Raw genomic sequence first — 18,896 nt, 5'->3', positions numbered from 1 at the left:
TACAGGCATGTGCAACAGTGCCCTGTAATGTTATCTACTTTTATAGATTAAAAAGAAACAGATAAATGATCAAAGATGTCTCCCTTATAAGAGTCTTGCTAGGGATATAGCTCAGTTGGTAGAGTGCTTGCCTTGCATGCACAAGGCCCTGGGTTCAATCCCCAGCACCACAAAATAAATAAATAAATAAGAGTTAGTCTTGAGCCAGGTGTGTTGGTGCACACCTGTAATCCCAGCGATTTAGAAGCCTGAGGCAGGAGGATTGCAAGTTCAAGGTCAGCCTCAGTAATTTAGTGAGGCCCTAAGCAATTTTGTGAGAACCTGTAACATAATAAAAACAATTAGGGCTGGGGATGTGGCTCAAGCGGTAGCGCGCCCGCCTTGCATGCGTGCAGCCCGGGTTCGATCCTCAGCACCACATACAAACAAAGATGTTGTGTCTGCTGAAAACTAAAAAAATAAATATTAAAAAAAAATTAAAAAAAAAAAAAAACAATTAAAGGGCTGGGGATGTGTCTCAGTGTTCAATCACCCCTGAGTTCAATTCCCAGTAACACACACACAAAAAAGTGTTACTCTCCTCCCCAACAGCTTCTCCCACACAGTAGTAAACAGATAACCATTTTCAAAACAGCTGTGGGACTGGGTGGTGGGGTTCTTACTCCCAGAGAGGGGCCAACCCTTTCTGGTCTTCCTCACTCTATGCAAATCTCTCCCCAGCTAAAGATAGCGATGCCAGTGCCCCTGGAATGTCCAGCCACTGCCTTGCATAACCACAGAAACTGGGAACACCAGGGGCAGAAGGGTCCTCCCAGACCACGCAGCACTACAGTACCCCCATTGTGAGATACGCAAAACACGGCCCTCCCAGTGAGTCAGCACCCACCCAAGGTATTTTGAAGAATTCTAAAAATAGCCCCTTTGGTTACTCTTTCTATTTGGTTTTCTAGATTTCCTTGCACAACATTTTCCTTACCTGCCATCACCTAGCTGTTCTTTCCCATGTGTATCCTTTCTGTCCCCCAGCAGAAGGAAGTCTCACGAGGGCGGACATTGTCTTGTTCACAGTTGTGACCCTAGTGCCTCGCCCAAGGTCTGCACAGGCTAAGGATCAGCCGAGCTGCGCTCTGTGGGGAGTGGTGATGCCATTTGGCTAATTTTCCCAAGAGGCTCGGACAGAGCAATTCATTCTCATTTGTCGGTCATTTTTCCAACAAACATTTGATAAGCATCTTGTATGTAACAGGCTTTTTGATAAATCCTGGTAAACGAGTCACTGTCCTTGCTCATTCGCAGGTCTCTGACCAGTGGACCATAGCCTGGTTCCATAGTGGGCTAAGGATCTATGATGGGCCCAGCTCAGGACTGGAAGCTCTATGTGCATCTTCTCTGTCTTAGCCCAGCTCTTGCAATCACAAGAAAATATGCCTCGCTCAGAGCCCTCAGTCAAAAGGGCCTTAGCTGCAGTGGCCCACACCTGTATTCCCAGCATCTCAGGAAGCTGAGGTAGGAGGATCCTGAGTTCAAAGCCAGCCTCAGCAAAAAGTGAGGCGCTAAGCAACTCAGTGAGATATATAAAATAAAATACAGAATGGGGCTGGGGATGTGGCTCAGTGGTTGAGTGCCCCTGACTTCAATCCCACCCCCCCCACCAAAAAAAGGGGGGGACTTAGAAGGTATTAAGAGGATCAAGAGGACTGAAGAGAAAAACTGAAAAGAAGCCGTCAAGTGCTGAGACGGTACCACGGGCTGGCAGAACTGTCCCCACATCTTTAAACCTGCACAGTCTTTATTTGTGTGTCATCCTTCACTCTCTCCCCACCATCCAGAATGTAAGCTCTCTCTTACTGACTTACTGCGTCTCTCATCAAGTCCAAATTCAGGGGGCAGACAGTCTGATTGATATGGCCAATGGCCTTCCTGTCCCTTGAATGAACACCTGCAGGCCAGACTACTTCTTGGACTACTAACTGGCCTAGGGAACATCTAGAACACACCATATCCTGAGAAGAGGGTATGATCAGTTAGAAGGGAATATCCAACATCATTCTCACCTTGGCCATGCAAAATCAGCAGTATTATCCCTAAATTGCAGATGAGAAAATAGTCTTAGAAATGATAATAAAGTGGTAATAAAGCCACCTAGCTGTCCTGCTAACCCACTGGGGTTCTGAGGATGTTTGTTATGTAGTAAAAGCTAAGTGGTACAGGATCAAACCCAGGTCTCTTTGGTTTTTATGCCTTCCCATGTTGTCCCACTGAACTTACAGCCCTGATTCCCTTTGCATTTATATACCCCAAACAATCTTGGCAGGGAGTGGGGAAGGTAGGAAAGGGGCCTGTTGCAAACAGCTTATTTACAGTTGAGGAGACTAAATTTGGGAAAGGTGCAGGGAGTTGTCCAGACTAACAAGGCTTCATAGAAACTCAGATCCCTTGGTTTCTAGCCCTGGGCTCTTTCCACAGAGTCTTTGATGGAGGCCATCATCTACTTACCGTTGGGTAGGCACGGTGCCACATGATTCACGAGCCATAGCTCGTGGAGCTGCATTGCAGAGAGAACCAGAGGACGCTCTGAACCAGACATTCAGCTGAACTTTCCTTTTCTTTGCAGTTTTCCCTGATCCCTAGTTGCCCTTCCCTAATCCGACATCTGATCAAGGTGGAGGCAGTGGACTTCTGGTCCAGGTGCCACAGAAGTTGGAACCTGCTTTTTGCGAACAGTAAGAATTCTTGTTACTGCGAAAAGGTAGCAGGGCAGCAAGATAAAGAGCACAGGCTGAGCTTTGTGTAACCATGCCTGTAATCCCAGTTACCCAGGAGGCCGAAGCAGGAGGGTGGCAAGTTTGAGGCCAGCCTCTGTAACTTAACAAAACCCTGTCTCAAAAGGTTGGGGATGTAGCTCAGTGGTAAAGTGGCCCTGGGTTTAACCCCAGCCAAAAATAAAGAGAGAATGAAAGAATACATACAGAAGCCTGGTCCTACCATTTGACTTAGGTGCGTCCATAGTGAGTCACCTCCCATATCACCTCTTTGTTTCTTCCTCCAAAGAGAGCCATCATGTTATGACCCAAGGCTTCAAACAGGATGTCTCCCTAGCATCTTACATTCTTGCTCTGGCTCAGTTTACTAATCTTTCAGGACTTTGTCGAAATGCACTTTCTCAGAGATGTTTCCCCCTGAGGCCAAGTTATTTTCCAAATTCTTTCCTTTAGCATCATTCGAAGCATTCACTAAAATTCATATGCACACAATTCATTGATTTCTTGCTGATTGTGTATATTCTCTACTAGACCATGAAGTTCTCTGCAGGGAGGGACTGTTTCTGTTTGCCATCACTGAGCCCAGCACCAGGGCCAGCTTCAAAGTAAACACTCAGTAACTATTTGCAGGACACGGTAAATGTTGAGTGAACCAACTTGCTTCCTCACGTTCCCTTCTAGAGAATTCCCTCCACGCCTCCCCTCCGCTTGTCTCCCAGGGGTGTTATAAGCTGGTGATTGTAAGGTGGCCACTGGTGAGTGTGGGTTTTTGGCCTCAGCCCTCCCCTTTCCCTCTGCCCGCTCAGTTCCTGCCCCATTGACCTCCTTGCTCTTCCATGAATCTACCAATCTCATTCTTGCCTCAGAGTTTTGCACTTGAGTTCTTTGTATCTGGAATGTTCTCCCCAGATGTCCTATGGCTCCACCCTTCACTTCAGTCAGGTCTCTACATAAGACCTTTTCAGAGAGCTCTGGCCATTTCTAAAGGAATCCCTTTCCCTCGACCTCCCTTCTCCTCCACCTCCCTTCTCCTCCACCTCCCTGCAGGCAGCTTGCTTCCTTGTACTGTTCATTACAAGATGGAAAACGTTACATTGTTTATTGACTTGTTTATTGAGCATTTCCTCCTGAGGCCAGAGTTTTTCTCTTTATTAAGTTTATTCATTTATATTCACGCCACCTGGATCAGCTTCTGGCACATAGTAAAAATGCTCAATGAATATTTATCAAATGACTGACGGAATGAATGAGTGATTATGAGAAATGAAGGTGACGACAAGCTCTGAGTCCTTCAAGGTCAGAGTAAAGAATAATTTCTAGGTAGGGACAGTGAATTTAGCACATGATGGGGTCAAAAATCAAGCTAAGGAAACTTGAAGGGTGAGGCCACTATTCAGACAATTTTGCCCCTCTCCTTCCTCTTCAGAGGGCCTCAGCCCAGGGTAGCCTACCCACGCAGGGTTTGGAGAGCTTCTTAAGAGCAGCAATACCAGCGACTCAGAGATCCAGCCTCCTACTCCCTTGTCTGGCATCATCCACCTCCAGGGAGTGATAATTAAGCCTGGAACACAAAACATCCATCTCTTGACCTGCTCCGGGTGTAAAGGAAAGAACAGGAGGTTGGAGTGGAAAGCCAGTACTCCAGGTGTTCCTTAATTTTTTTTTCTTTTTCTTTTTTGCTTGTTTGTTTTGCAGGGCTGGGGAGCAAACTGAGGGCCTTGTACCTATTAGGCAAGTGCTCTTCCCCTGAGCCCCAGCCTTGGCCCTGGTGTTTCTTAATTTGAATGATTCCTGCTGACAAGATCCACCACACCCCAACTGGGTATGGCTTGTGAGTCACTTCCTCTTCTGAGCCTCAGTTACCTTATCTGTAAAATGGGAAAAATGTTTATGCCTACGTTCCTGGGGCTGTGGGAACAAGATGAGGTCATGTAGGTGAAAGCTCTGTGTAAACTGCAACGTTTGGTGCACTTCACCAGGAAGAGGGAGAGCGTGGAGTCAGACGGGCCTTGGTTGGCAGCATGGCCCTGGGTAAACAATGCCTCTTCTCTGAGCACCAGAGGGTGTCTCTTCTGTGAAGGGCAACTATTAATAGTATCTACAACTCCCAGGCTTGTTTTGGAAATTAAATAAGGATTAAATGAGATAACATAAGTGTCTACGATAAGTGCTCAGCACAGGTTACTACTCAAACACACACACACACACACACACACACACACACACACACACACACAGTCTTTAAAACAGACTGAATAACAAATTGTTCTCAGTCTGGAGAAGAAAACAGGCAGCCAATGAGCTCTTTCTCTAGTTTACATTCTAAGAAAGGAACTCACTGGCTGGCATCCAGATGGTCACTGATGTGGAGGACTGTAGCCAAAGGCCAGCCTTCCACAGGGAGTTTCCAAAAAGTGTGAGTGCAGAGTTGTATAACCTGCCCCTGAGACGTGTCTCTACTTAAGTATTTTCAAAAAATATCCCTGAAAGGAGACCTGTGAGGGCACCGTAGCGCCTAAGGGCAGAGAAAGGGAGGGAGGAAGGGAGCTGGTGAATCTTGGGAGGGGGGCAGTGGGATTGGGAAGAAAGAGATCACCTTTATTGAGCTCCTACTATGTGCCAGGCTTAGGCTCAGTCTGTCTGATACCTAGTAAGATCCTTGCCATATATCTGAGAGCTTAGGTATTTCCACTCCCACATTCTTGGGGAAGAAATAATAACAATATTACTAATGTTTATTTAGTACCAACTGCTTGTCAGGAAGTGGACTAAGCACATATTTGATCTTCAGGGCAGCCCTTGAGGGTGCTATTTTGATCCCTACTTTATAGAAGAGAAAACCGTCTGAGACCCACAAGGTGAAATGACTTCCCTAAGGTCACCCAGCAGGAAGTAATAGAGCCAGAATTTGAATCTAAGCTGGGATCCAAAGCCTGTGGTCCTACGTGAGAATATTTCCCAAGGGATTTATGGGGGTGGATCAGAAAATGACCCTATTAGGAGTTGTCCTTACATGCTCACAGTGGGGCCCCAATGTGGGAGTGATGTCAGTGACCAAATCATTCTCCTCCTTCCACCTGGAGGACAGTGTGTCCCGGCTTGTGACTGTCTGTCACTCTGCCTCTGACCTGAAGTTTAAAACTTCATTCAAGAGTTTGGAACAACAGACTTTGCAGCTTGGGAAGGGCCCTTGAGACACACCATGTTAGTCTATCCCCCCTATATTTCAGAAAAAAAAAGAAAAAAACAAAACAAAAAAACCCTGAAGCCCTGTGAGAGCCATGTACACGCCAAGGTCACAGAGAAATTTTCTGTTCAATGGAGGAATTGGTTTAAGGTCGACCACAGCTCATCTTGTTCTGCAGTTACCAACGTGGTTCTGATTCTGATTCACTTCTGATTCACTTAAGGAACTCTTTAAATATACAGATGTTTGCCTTGGGATGAGACTCAGTAGTAGAATGCTGGCCTGGCATATGCCAGGTGGTGGGTTTGATCTCCAGTATTGTGAGGGGTCTCCGTTTGGTTTTTGGAGGTTCAGACTTAAGTTCGCAATGAAGCTTGGGAATCTGAATGTATAGTGCTCCAATATGTTCTGGGGAAATTCAAATGGCCATAGACTGCTTTAGGAAGTTGGAATCCAAAGTCCCTCTTTCATTTTATAGTTTGGGACCTAGCAAGTGTGACCCAGCACATTAGGACCTAGCAAGTGTGACCCCAAGGTCACAGAGCAAGTTGGTGGGACTCAGGTTTTGTGGTCTGAACCAGGATGTCTGTAGTCACAGTTTGCAGATAGGCCAAAAAGTTTTGCCAAAGGAACTTCTCTGGTTTTTCCCAGTTCTCAGTTTCCTCGTTGGGTTCAAATTAAGACATAGTATGGTAGACATTTCCCGGGTTCAGAAAGGCGGGACTCCAAGGGAAGTGGAAACAAGATCCTGCCGGGTCGTGTCACGGGGTTTTCCCAGAGGCAAGCTCAAAGCTCCAGGATGACATCAGACACAAGCTTTCCAAACAGCCCTAACTTCAAGGTCTAGGCTGTGTATTTTCATTGTAGGAGAACTGGGTAGGGAGAGCCTTCCCTGTGGGGGAGGAAATAGGGGTGGAGTGTGCCCAGCTGTGCAGTGATGGGGATGGACTCCAAGACAGGCCACACATTCCACCACCTGGAAGGAAGATGGAACCGCCCTTGGAAATTCAGTCAGACCTCTCCAGCACACTCCCTGAACCCCACTTCTTATCTCCCTGATCCTTCACCCCAGGGCAACCTGAGTGAAGGATTCCTGTTCCTTTTCTGTTTCCCACCATTCCACCACCTATTTCATGGTCTCCTTTCCACTGCTTTTCTTCTGGAGTGGATGTTGGTGTTTGGAGTCAGATGTCCTGAGTTTGAATCCAGTTGAGTTTCCTATAAGCTCTCTGACTTAGGTAGCCGTGCCCCTTCTCTAAGCATTGGTTTCCTCACCTATAAAAAGGGGGATAATATTATACCTTCTTGGATTATGAGGATTAGACAAGATCATGTAGGCACTCAATAAACAGATGTTTTCTCACAAACACTAGATCATGTGAGTAATCCTAGAGGAATTTGAATATGTCTTTTGTGAAACAAATTGTGAAGAGAATGGTTCACCTGGAAACCAGGTCAGACATCTTTGGGCCTTAAAAACCCAAGTGAATTGTTTACAGTATTTCCAAATGATAAGGGAAACCACATACTTACTCCCTTTGTCTTCCTTGTCTCTACTCTTGGGGATTGAATCCAGGGCCTCCTGCATGCTAGGCAGTTGCTCCCCCACTGAGCTACATTTACAACCCTTTTTATTTTTGAGACTTGATCTGGCTAAGTTGCCTAGGCTGGCCTCAAACTCCCACTCCTCCTGCCTCACCCCAGTAGCCAGGATTACAGGTGTATACCACTGCACCCAGCACATACTCACTCTTGATAAAGTCTCAAGTTTCTTTACTTTTGTCTGGAATTGTATCAACTCAAGGTGATAACATATCACATGCTGTTCAGAAATTCTGATTGGCAGTTACATGTGTCTCTGATAAATTTTTTAAATGAGAAAATAATTAGTGGAGGGTAGATAAAATGTTGGAAAAATGTTAATCTTGTCTAACTCCTAATTGCATAAACAGGGAAACTGAAGTTTAAAGAAGGTCACACAGCTAAGAAGTGATAGAACTGGCTTTGAAACCCTGGTTCTTTTCCTACAACCAGTTACTTCCCTTCTTTCCAACTCCAGAGAAAGGGAACCTAGGATCAATGAAGTTGAAGAGTTTTGGTTAGCTGGGGTGGAAATAAAGTGAGTCACCAATTTGCTATTGCCCTTTCTCTGTACTTGACTCATTTGACAAATATTTACTGACTGTCCACTATTCAGACTCAGAGAAAGCAGAGATAAAATAATCATGGCGGCAGGCAAGGTCAGAATTTGACTCTAGATATGACATCAGTACTTGTGCTTTCTGCCTCTGGGTATCACATTATAAAACACTCACTACTCTGTCATCTAAAACAGTCACAGTGTGTCTGAGAGCAGGCTAACTTTTTCCCCAGCATCAGGAAATCAACGTGTAATGTTTGAAAACTCTTTGAATTTTAATCTTAACTTTGCCCTTGGGCTTCTCCTGTCCTCTCTCCCGGCTCCCAACCTCGTCCTCCATCCCCGGGCCTGTCACCCACCCCCAGCATGTGTGTGTCTGGTACTGGGGACTGAACCCAGCGATGCTCTACCACTGAGCTACACACCCAGCCCTTTTTATTTTATTTTGAGACAGGGTCTTTTTAGGTCGTTGAGGGTCTTGATAACTTGCTGAAGCTGGCCTTAAACTTGTCATCCTTCTGCCTCTCAGTCTCCGAGTGCGTGCGCCACCGTGCCCGGTGCCACTCAGTTTTTGAGACAATATCTTGCTACCCTTCTGTGGCCCCTGATCACTTGTAAAACGGGAACATTGGCAAAATGATATATAGAACGTGCAGCTCCCCTCTCCCAACGCCAGTGCTTGGGATTAAACCCAAAGGTGCTCTACAATTGAGCATGAGCTACATCCCCAGCCCTTTTATTTTATTTATTTTTTGACAAGATCTCTTAAACTGCTCAGGCTGGCCTCGAACTTGAGAAACTCCTGCCCTCGCCTTCCTAATGGCTGGGATTACAGGCGTATGCCCCGCTCTGCAAACTGTTTTCAATTTATCCTTGACTTTAAATCGAAGAAAACACTGAAAACCTGAGATAAAAAATAGTTACTGTTTATCATTTCGCTAGCACACACACCTTCTCCCCGCTCTCTCTCGGCCGTCCCGTTTCCCTTTCCCCAGTCGCTCTCCTTTTTCTCCAGCTTCCCCTCAAGAGGGCACGCAAGCTCCACAGCTTGGGTGCCTCACTTCCGTTCGCCTTCATCCTTCCTTCTGCGCATGTGCCCCGCTCCTTTCCTGGCTGCCTTTACCCTCTAGGTGGTTTCGGGAAAGGTGGCACATACTGCGCCTGCGCACTCTTAGTCCGGCCCTCTCCGCCTTCATCCCCGGAAACGCTTCCTTCCCACGCAGCATCTACAGCCCTTCGGGTCGCTGGATCTTTGCCTCTCTAGGCCGTAGGGCCTCTCCTCCATGGTTCTGTCTGTCAGTCGGGTTTTGGGAACCGGCGGATGAGGCCACGCCACGCGCGGATGCTTCATCCTTGAGTCCGTCACCGGTGAGTGAACCCCAGAAGAGTGTGTGTGCGGCGGAGGCCGAGCGGCCGGCATGGGCAGGACCTCCCCTCACTCTGGGAATGGGTCTGTCCGCCCCGCCCTCCCCCCAACTCCCGGAATGGGCTCGCCCCTCGGTCCCAGTCCCTCCTCCAGGCCCCGCGGCGTTGCCAGGGCGACGGCCTGCCGGCTGAGGCCCGGCGTGTGTCCCCGCAGGTGGCGGGGCGGCCCGGGGCCCATGGCGCGGCGGTGCTGACAGAGGCGCGGGCGGCGGCCGGGCCGGAGGGCCGGCATGGCGGGCCAGTTCCGCAGCTACGTGTGGGACCCGTTGCTGATCCTGTCGCAGATCGTCCTCATGCAGACTGTCTATTACGGCTCGCTGGGCCTGTGGCTGGCGCTGGTGGACGCGCTAGTGCGAAGCAGCCCCTCGCTGGACCAGATGTTCGACGCCGAGGTAGGGTCCCCGGGCGGCGCGGGTGGGGTCTCGCCACACCGAGTAGCTCTGTGGACCGCGTTCCCGCTTAGTGGCCCTCGGGAAGGGCTTTTACCCTTCAAAGTCTCAGCTGCCTCATAGGTGACATGGAATGACAGACGACAGACAGAGAGGGGAAAAGGAAAGGGCCTGGATAGCATCGTAAATAGGCCTGCGTCCCAGGCCACTCTATGGGTCTCCTCCCTGAGTCTCTGAATCCAGATTCCCAGAGCCCATCCTGGGGAGAGGAGTGGATGAAAAGGCATTCTTGGGGTTTCAGTGGAAACTGCCTAGCCTTTGGGTCATAGCTTCCATTTAAGCTCCACTTTACTTGCTGTGTGACGTGGGGCCAGTGTTACCTCTCTGAACTTGCTTTCATGTCTGCAAAATCATGAAACTGTTATCGGAGAGCATGAATTTCAGTACAGAGATCCTGTACTTAAGAGTCCAATCTAGGCCCAGACATGTCAGCTCTGGGAACTTGGGGAACTTGCTTCACTTTTTAGAGCCTTTTTGTTTTCCGGAAAGTGGGCAAAATAGTCCGACCATGTCACTCTCAGTAAAACGTTATGAAGCCCAGAGGAGCCTAGAAATAAGTACTTTATAAAGTAAAGGAGGCTGCATCTGAGAAGCAGCTATTGGTGTATGGTAATGAACACAGGTCATCACCTTTGCTCAGCCAGGAGACCTGGCCTGAGTTCTTGCCCCTGATGCATACTCTTTGCCTGTGGGCAATTTATTATTCTGATAGATGTAGTAATAATAACAGAGGCTTTTAGCATAGTGACCAAGATCTCAGGCTTAGAGGCAGACTCACCTGAATGAATCTCAAGGTTTTTATAAGGATAATATGAGATAGTGGATGTCATGGGCCTTTCTCCGTAAGCTGAAAGTGTGGTAGAGATATTTGGTCTTCATTAGTGTGTGTCAAGGGTAGCAGAGGTTCATACCTACCAGGCACAAAGTAGTAACCTTGTAGGAGCCTTCATTCTAGGAAGGGCACGTGGAAATCCTAGGCTGTGTTGAAGAGTCAACTGATGTGCACAGCCTGAGTTCTAGGTCAGGGGTCAGCAAACCTTTTGGAAATGGGGAGGTAGTAAATATTTTAGGTTACAACTACTCAGCTCTGCCACCATAGTGCAAAAGCAGCCAGAGATGATAAGTAAGCGAATATCTGAGGACTGTGTTTCCATAAAACTTTATTTACAAAAGCAGGTGCTTCACCTGTGGGCCAATGGTTTGCTGAACCTCTTTTTCAATCTATTGTATCATTTTGGGCAATTTAACTCTTTTGAGCTTTTATGTACTGCTCTGTAAACTAAGAATAGTAATTCCTTTCTTGCCTACTGTGAAGATCAAATGAGGTACCATAATGGATGTATAAAAAAGAACCTTGTTGGAAATAGTCTGTTGAACAGTCTAGTCAAAGTGGGAATTGTCCTTGTGTGCTTTGGGAATAATGCTTGTGCCTTAGGAGACCTGCTGAGATCCTAGAGCCTGGGGCTCTGCCAAGTCACTTCTCCAGCATATTTCCATTTGTGATTCCCCTCAGATCCTGGGCTTTTCTACCCCTCCAGGCCGGCTCTCCATGATGTCCTTCATCCTCAACGCTCTCACCTGGTGAGTATCACCAGTTTTATTATCCAGCTTTGGGGGTCTTAGCACTGGGACTAACTTCCTAAATTTGGACATGAGACATGCTGGCACTTGATCCTAGGGAGTGTGGACTGAAGTGGGTGGCAGAGATCAGTTCTGGGATTAATTCTATCAGGGAACTCCTTCTGTGGCTGTTTTGACTTAGTTGCAAAGCTCTTGTCACTATGTGTGCTGCCTGCATGATAGCTTCCATCTCAGATTACTTTCCTGATATGGCATGAAGTGAGGAGAGGGTTAGACTGGGAGTCAGGAGAACTATCTATCCATCCTTGGTCCCTGTGCCATTGGCCTAGTTACTTCCCTCCTCTCTGAGCCTCAGGCTCCTTATCTGTACACAAGGAGTTGGACTCAGTGACGTGTAAGGTCACTCATGACCACTGCCCGTCTCTTGAGAGTGGTTTAGTGTAGTGATCAAGATCTCAGGCTCAGAGGCAGACTCACTTGACCGAATCTCAGCTTTACCACTTTGGAAAAGTTAAATCTATCTAAGCCCCATTTCCTCAGGGGCTAATAACATTGCCTGCCTCATAGTTGTAAGGATCAAGTGAGTTAATTCACAGGAAAAACTTAGATTGATGCCTTGTACGTTGCTATTATTATTGACCTTACACTGGAATACTTGAATACTGCTAGGCTAATTTTGAACTAAATTTGTCTCCCACATATTTTCTGTTTGGCTTATACAGAGGTCAGCCCACACATGAAGTTTAACACATTTTTTCACTTAGTTGAATGTCAATATGTTTTATAAAAGTGCAGATTTATGGCTTCTCTTGAATAATGGGAAGATGGATTGCAGGCTACCCTTCTAGTATGGTAATGTTTGCCTAAATGCAAGTAGCTTTTGTCTCCTATTAAGCTAGAACATGTATAGTTTTAGGATGCACCACCATTCCCTAGCTTCCTTCTGACAGTTGCCATTTATCATCAATCTCCTAGTTTTATTTTCTTCTATTTAGTGTGATTCACTCTTGATGTTACCTACCAGGTTCCTTTAAGCATCTAATATTGTAACACTTGCTTCACACTTAACCTTGCTCGCTTCTGACCACTATGCTGCCATCCTAATTTTTCCCTATCCCCCAAATAACCTAATCTAAGGCCAGGACAACCCAGTGACAACTCACTGCTGTCCTCTCCCAACAGTGCCCTGGGCTTGCTGTACTTCATCCGGCGAGGGAAGCAGTGTCTGGATTTCACTGTCACTGTCCATTTCTTTCACCTCCTGGGCTGCTGGTTCTACAGCTCCCGTTTCCCCTCGGCGCTGACCTGGTGGCTGGTCCAAGCCGTGTGCATTGCACTCATGGCTGTCATCGGGGAGTACCTGTGCATGCGGACGGAGCTCAAGGAGATCCCCCTCAACTCAGCCCCTAAATCCAATGTCTAGAATTGGGCCCTTTGGACACTCTACTGGCACTTGGGCTCCCCAACTTGGGCTAGTCAGACCTTCTGGATGAGGTCCAGCCCAGGTCTGAGAGGAACCCTGGAAATGTGAAGTCTCTGTTGGTGGAGAGATAGTGAGGTCCCGTCAAGAAGGCAGGTAGCAGTCAGGATCACAACTGCAAGAATGGCCTCTGTCTGCTGAAGCCTTGGTATCTGGGAGGTCAGGAAGGGGACCTCTTTGAGGTCATATCAGATTTGGAACCATGTCACTCTTGAGCCATCACACCTGTCACCAGCCTATTGTTTTATTTTTTTTTTTTTTTTTTTTTTTTTTTTTTTTTTTTTTTTAAATTTTAACATTTATTTATTTTTTCTTAATTCTCGGCGGACACAACATCATTGTTGGTATGTGGTGCTGCTGGGGATCGAACCCGGGCCGCACGCATGCTAGGCGAGCGCGCTACCGCTTGAGCCACATCCCCAGCCCCCAGCCTATTGTTTTAAAAAAAGAAAAAAAAATCAAGGATATCTGATTGGAACAAACCACTCTTCTAGTCATCTGTCTTACCCCTGGACAGCTATTACCTTTGCCATGTTGCGGAACTACAGTGATTCTTTTTAGAGCAACAGATTTCTGGAGCCATAGCCACAGAAAGAGATCTAGTGCAAAGTACTATGCTACTGTCAGGGAGAGGGCGGCAGACGCAGACATCAAGCGCAAGGAGAATGCAAAGCCTGTGCCCTGTTACACACATACATGTGTGCACCCAAGAACCCATGATTAATTTCCTTCAAGTTCCCACTCCTGGGTCCCCACCCTGATGCCAGCCTTCCTCAAAGCAGTCATAGGACCCAGAGAAGAATCCCATCATCACTTCCAGTCTAACTCTCATATTTGGGGTCACTGCCTGCTCTCTAGGAATGATCAGGTTCCCAAGCTCCTACTGGATCTCGGTACTGGCAAGAGTTCCTTTTTCCTGTATTATTTGGAATTCTCTGGTGGGAAGGGCATGGTGGGTGCCCAGCTTTAGGAAGCCCAACTTTCCAGCCCAGGCTATGCTGATAGTGCTGAGGCAGATAAAAATTTGCTGCTAAGATTTTTCTTTGGGGTAGAATTTCCTGTGAGGGGCTTGCAGCTCTCCTTCCTGTGTACAGAAATACAGTATTTTCCATGGTTCCGTCTGTACTTCCTTTGTAATGCGTGGTTGGAACTGAGATAGATGAATAGCTAGGCAAAGGATCTACAAAGAATTGTTAAGTTACCTTATCCTTTCCTGGACCTTCAGGTTATTCCTCCAATTGGTTAAAATATGAAACATGCAGGGAACTCTGCCTCACTCCATGTCCCCACCTCCCACACCTATATTCCTTTTACTATGCCTCTGGTTAATTGCCATGACTCTTGGGACTTCCCCCCACCCCCTCTTGCTGCTGATTTCTGAACATGTGCAACAGAGCAACACCATTTCTGCACTGAAACCATCAGTGTTCTTTGATTTCTCTGGATTTTGCCCAAGAAAGCTGTCAGGGTTTAGCTTTTAGTATTAGAGTTACGTAGAAAAGTTTTGTTTCTCTAGGAGCCTTTCTAGCCTCCTGGCTCTGAGCCTTGTGTAGGGAACCAAACCTTACAGGGGCAAACATGCTTGGGTGGAAGCTGGGAAAGTGCTAGAATGAGGCAGCTCAAGAACTCAGAGTGCTGTGGCCAAAGTGGATGGAAGCAGCTTGTTACTGGGGCATAGTAATCCTGGCTGCAGAGTCCAGGAAGTAAGACCAGGGATTGGTGGATTTCCCTCTAGAGACCACAAATTCTACAGGCATGTGACTAACTTTTTGAAGGGCTTCAGACACACCCCATGTGGCAGCTCTCTCCCTTGATGAGCTGTGGTGGCTGTTGCTGCCGCTATGGTTGGACCACCTCTTTAGGATTTCCTTTGAGGACTGGTGCCACTTTTTTTCTGCATATCTTCTGTGATGACATGTCTTTGTCTCTTGAGTGCTACTTTAACTTGGAAAATGCCCCAAATCAGGAGAACCAGTCCCCCTCTCAAGAATATTGTAACCAAGTTGAGTGACAGGGATCAAAAATATGTGACTTTAAGCCAGACACAGTGGTACATGCCTGTAATCCCAGCTACTCTGGAGGCTGAGGCAGAAGGACTGCAAGTTTTTAAGGCCAGCTTGGGCAACTTAATGAGATTTTAAGAAAAAAAAAATGGCTGGGTATGAAGCTCAGTGGGAGAGCATCTAGAAGGTGTGAGTCTCTGGGTTCCATCCCTAGGCCTCCCCCCCAAAAAAAACAAAAACAAAAACAAAGTCACCTTAAAAGAGTTTTACAATTGTAAGTAACAAAAAACAATTTCTGGAACTAAGTTCCAGAGGACTGAGCAAGGCAGTGATATGTTTGTCATCTGAATAATGTATTAAGTACTTAATAGGTATTCAGGAGTGAGCTAAGGGCGATGTCTCCTTTCTCAATCTTCCCAACAACCCTCTAAAGTAGGAAATATTATCATCTGTATCTTATGTATGAGGAGACTGTTAAGAATTTACACAGGGTTACATTTTAGGAGCTGGCAGTATCAGGATTTGGGCTCTGGTAGTAACATTATTAAGCATCATTTTGATTGGTTAAACAATCACCTTATAAGCATACCTCACCATCCCATTGTTTTAAATACTGAGGATGAATAGTGCTTTGTAAACATTACTTTCTAAGAAAAAACTGATAGGCAGTGTACTAAATATGGCCAGAAGTTTCCCAAGTGGTTCTAGAAATGTAGAAAATGTCTTTATTTCCAAATTATAAAGGATAGTACCGAGGTCACAAAGCTATCTCCCTCCTATTTCAAGTTGATAATCATGACTTTCTACTTTCTAACCATTCAGAGAGAAAAGTGGACTGTTGCATAATTGCTTAGAATAGTTTATAACTCTGAAGGAGGATGGGAAAGGAGAAAGTGATGTCTGGCTCAGAGGGCACCTCTAACCCCTTGCTGTAGGCAACCCTGTCCAAATCTGAGTCAAATGGGAGCCAGGATGGTAGTCAAAACATATCTGGGAGTGGAGATTGGTGGGAAGCTCCAGGTGTCCCTAAGTTCTGGTGGTACATAGCTCAAACAGGCTGTCCTAGAAGTTGAGTTTCTTGGTCTCCTTCCTCTGACTACCAGATCAGAGGCTTATGGAGGAGAGAGCAGTCAGCAATCAGGTATGAAATATCTCCCTGTACCTGTAGCACAGGGACCACAGATACTCTGGGGCGGGCTTCTGGGAACCCAGAGCAGGAGGAGTAGGGGTGGACTCAGGGTACCAGAAGAGCCTGAGGGTTTAGAAGCCACATCTTGCTCAAGGAAGCTAAGCCATGTCCTGCCTCTGCCTGGGCAAGTCGGTGTTATAAGGATCCAGTGCTGGAAGACTTTAAAGAGCAGCAGTGGAGTGCAGGGTTAAGTCCTGGAATCCTCATTAATAGCTGTGAGATCTTGGGTAAGACACCCAACCTCTCACACTACCTCAGTTTCCTCATTTGTAAAACGAGGGTTAATTGTAGTCATCCCTCAGTGTCCATGGGAGATTGGTTTTAGGATCCCCAAGGTTATCAAATTCTGAAGATGTTCATCTCTTTTACAAAATGGCTCAGTAAAAAAAAATAAAGGGGAAAATAGCATATTATTTGCACATAAACTACATTCCTCCTGTTGTATACTTTAAATCATCTCCAGAGTACTTACAATTCCTAATACAATGTAAATGTTATGTAAATTGTTGTTATACTATAGGGAAGGATCTGTACATTTTCTGTATGAACCCAGTATTGTGTTTTTCCCCAAGTAATTTTGGACTACAGTTGAATCCATGGATTTGTAATTAGTAGGCTATTGCTTACCTCTCCATTTTACATAAGTGGACAAGACTTTCTTCTGAGCCTGTGTTATCTAATGTTAGATAGGTGGCTGGCTTGTCTGTGATATATAGGTGCCATCACCAAGTATTGAGCTGTTTGTGCCATACCCTGCAAGTGGTTAATTTATATTCCTGTTTAATCTAATGAAACAGGCACCACCATTCCCTGCATTTTGCAGGCAACATTTGAAGATTAGGGAGTAAACAGCTTTCCCCAACAGGGGCTGCAGCTGTAGCTCAGTGGCAGAGTGCTTGCTTAGCACATGTGAGGCACTGGGTTTGATCCTCAGCACCACCTAAAAATAAAGCATGCTGTCCATCTGCAAAAAAACAAAACAAAATAAACCCCACAAACGAGCCATGTCTGCCTCAAAGGCCTCATCCTCTTCACATTTCAGTTGTTTGAACTTACCTGGTCCAAATAATTGGGACAGTATTGGAATCCAGATGCCACTTTAGCAAAATGTTGTGAATGTGAACATAAGTTTGGCTTGTTAACAATCATCTAGTTCTCTAAAAGCTGACAAGTAAGATGCTTGAAAGCAAGACAAAGGGTCAGTACTAGCCTCAGGGTTCATTATGGTAAAGGGCCCGGGAGAAAGTTGGGGAGAGGCCTAACATTTGGTTCAATACCTGGCTTCATGTATTGACCTATTCAAGTTGAATAGGTATTCAACTTGAATAGGTCAATACCTATTCAAGCTGGCTTTACCTACCTAAGCCTGATCCACTTAAGACCCTCTGAAATGGATATTAGTATCCCTATTTTAAAAACAGATGAAATAGTCTCTGAAAGCTCATGTGACTTATTAAACATCAATATAAGTTTAGATTCAAAAATTTAGTTTTCCCTCCTGTCCTGGTTAACTGTTTGGGAACCATTTGTGAGATATCTTCCTTCCCAAATCAGGATCTCACAGAACTCAGAAGAGCCTCAGACTAAAGTGGTTAAATAAGAGGGTTGTGGTGGGGAGATCCCAACTGTGGGATTGTGAGAAGCAGGTTGTCAGAGGCATAAATGCCAGGGGAGGTGGGGGTAAGGCTGGCAGGTACACTGCTGCTGGGAGTTACTCTTCCCCAGGACTTGCAGGTTTTGCTCTCCTGGCCATGCTGGATCCCGCCCTCAGCACACAGGCTCCCCTGTGCTGGGTGGCTCTTCTTGGGCAGGTGGGGACCAACTGCTTTCTGTGGAGCAAAGTGAGAGTTGCCAGTATTGCCTAGGTCCACCCTATTTCCCCACTTAGGCTTCTACCTGGGGTCCCCTAGGCTATGTAGGAAAAGGGGAGGAGCAGAAAGGGTTTGGAATTTCTGTTTGGGTGCTTGGTGCCCTGACTGCCCACTGATGGCAGCTCAATCCTAAAATTCATTCAGAGGTTGATGGATCAGGTGCCTGGGAAGAAAGATTGAGTAAAGGTTATTTTCCAAGGTTGATGGGATTGATGGTGGACGCTGGGAACAGAAGTGCAGACTACTGATGGAATGGGCTGGAGTAAAGCTGAGCCAGAAGAGGTTGCGCGGGAAGTTGCAGGGGTAGGGTGGGGGTGGGGTATGCCCTGTAACGGGGTGCTATGCTTAGATCTCATTGGGAGGTAGGAAGCCTGCAACAGAGGCGCCAACTCAGGCTGAGCTGTTCAGGCTGGGCCACGGGTCCCAGATTCCAGATCCACAGAGACCCAGTCGCCCAGCTGAGCACTTGTTGAGAGGAGGGGCGCTAGCAAGGGGGTTAAGCGGGGAGCCCTCCCATAGGTCACTCTTTTCCAAAGGGAACTGCTCTGTCTTCTCCCGGCAGGGTTCCGCGTCTCTTGTCGGCTGCGGTCCTCTCTGGGAGGCACCCTCCCTGCATAGTGTGCCTCCTGGGAATATGGAAGATTATAGCTTTTGGAGAAAAAAAAACTCCCTGGGCTTCCCTTTCCCCAGATCCTTTGGCTCCTATCAACAGAGGGCGACGCCCACCAGATGGATTCGACACGGCTTGGATTCAAGGACGGACTTGCCATGTCACTGGAGCAGCAGAGATGGGTACCAACTCCCTGTCT

General features: G+C 46.7%; 1 protein-coding gene across 5 annotated transcripts in view; it reads left to right on the top strand.

Annotated features, from left to right (window-relative positions):
• Positions 1-9,257: 9,257 nt before the first annotated feature.
• The window catches only part of Sys1 (SYS1 golgi trafficking protein), a 37,630-nt gene continuing 27,991 nt past the window's right edge, over positions 9,258-18,896 (top strand). For 2 of the 5 annotated variants that reach the window (XR_013439893.1, XM_078052075.1), the window contains exons 1-3: positions 9,259-9,457; positions 9,669-9,906; positions 11,477-11,544. Coding sequence is in view for 2 of the 5 variants with exons in the window: in XM_078052075.1 (XP_077908201.1) it covers positions 9,745-9,906; positions 11,477-11,544 (230 nt within the window). In the remaining 3 variants the exon portion in view is untranslated. Of the gene's footprint in view, positions 9,458-9,668; positions 9,907-11,476; positions 11,545-12,726; positions 13,267-18,777; positions 18,880-18,896 lie in introns of those variants that run through there. The other 3 variants (XR_013439894.1, XM_005325276.4, XR_013439892.1) reach the window with 3 other exon arrangements.

Source organism: Ictidomys tridecemlineatus, chromosome 5, assembly GCF_052094955.1.
Source record: "Ictidomys tridecemlineatus isolate mIctTri1 chromosome 5, mIctTri1.hap1, whole genome shotgun sequence".
Lineage (NCBI taxonomy): Eukaryota > Metazoa > Chordata > Mammalia > Rodentia > Sciuridae > Ictidomys > Ictidomys tridecemlineatus.
This window is presented reverse-complemented; position numbering and strand designations above follow the sequence as displayed.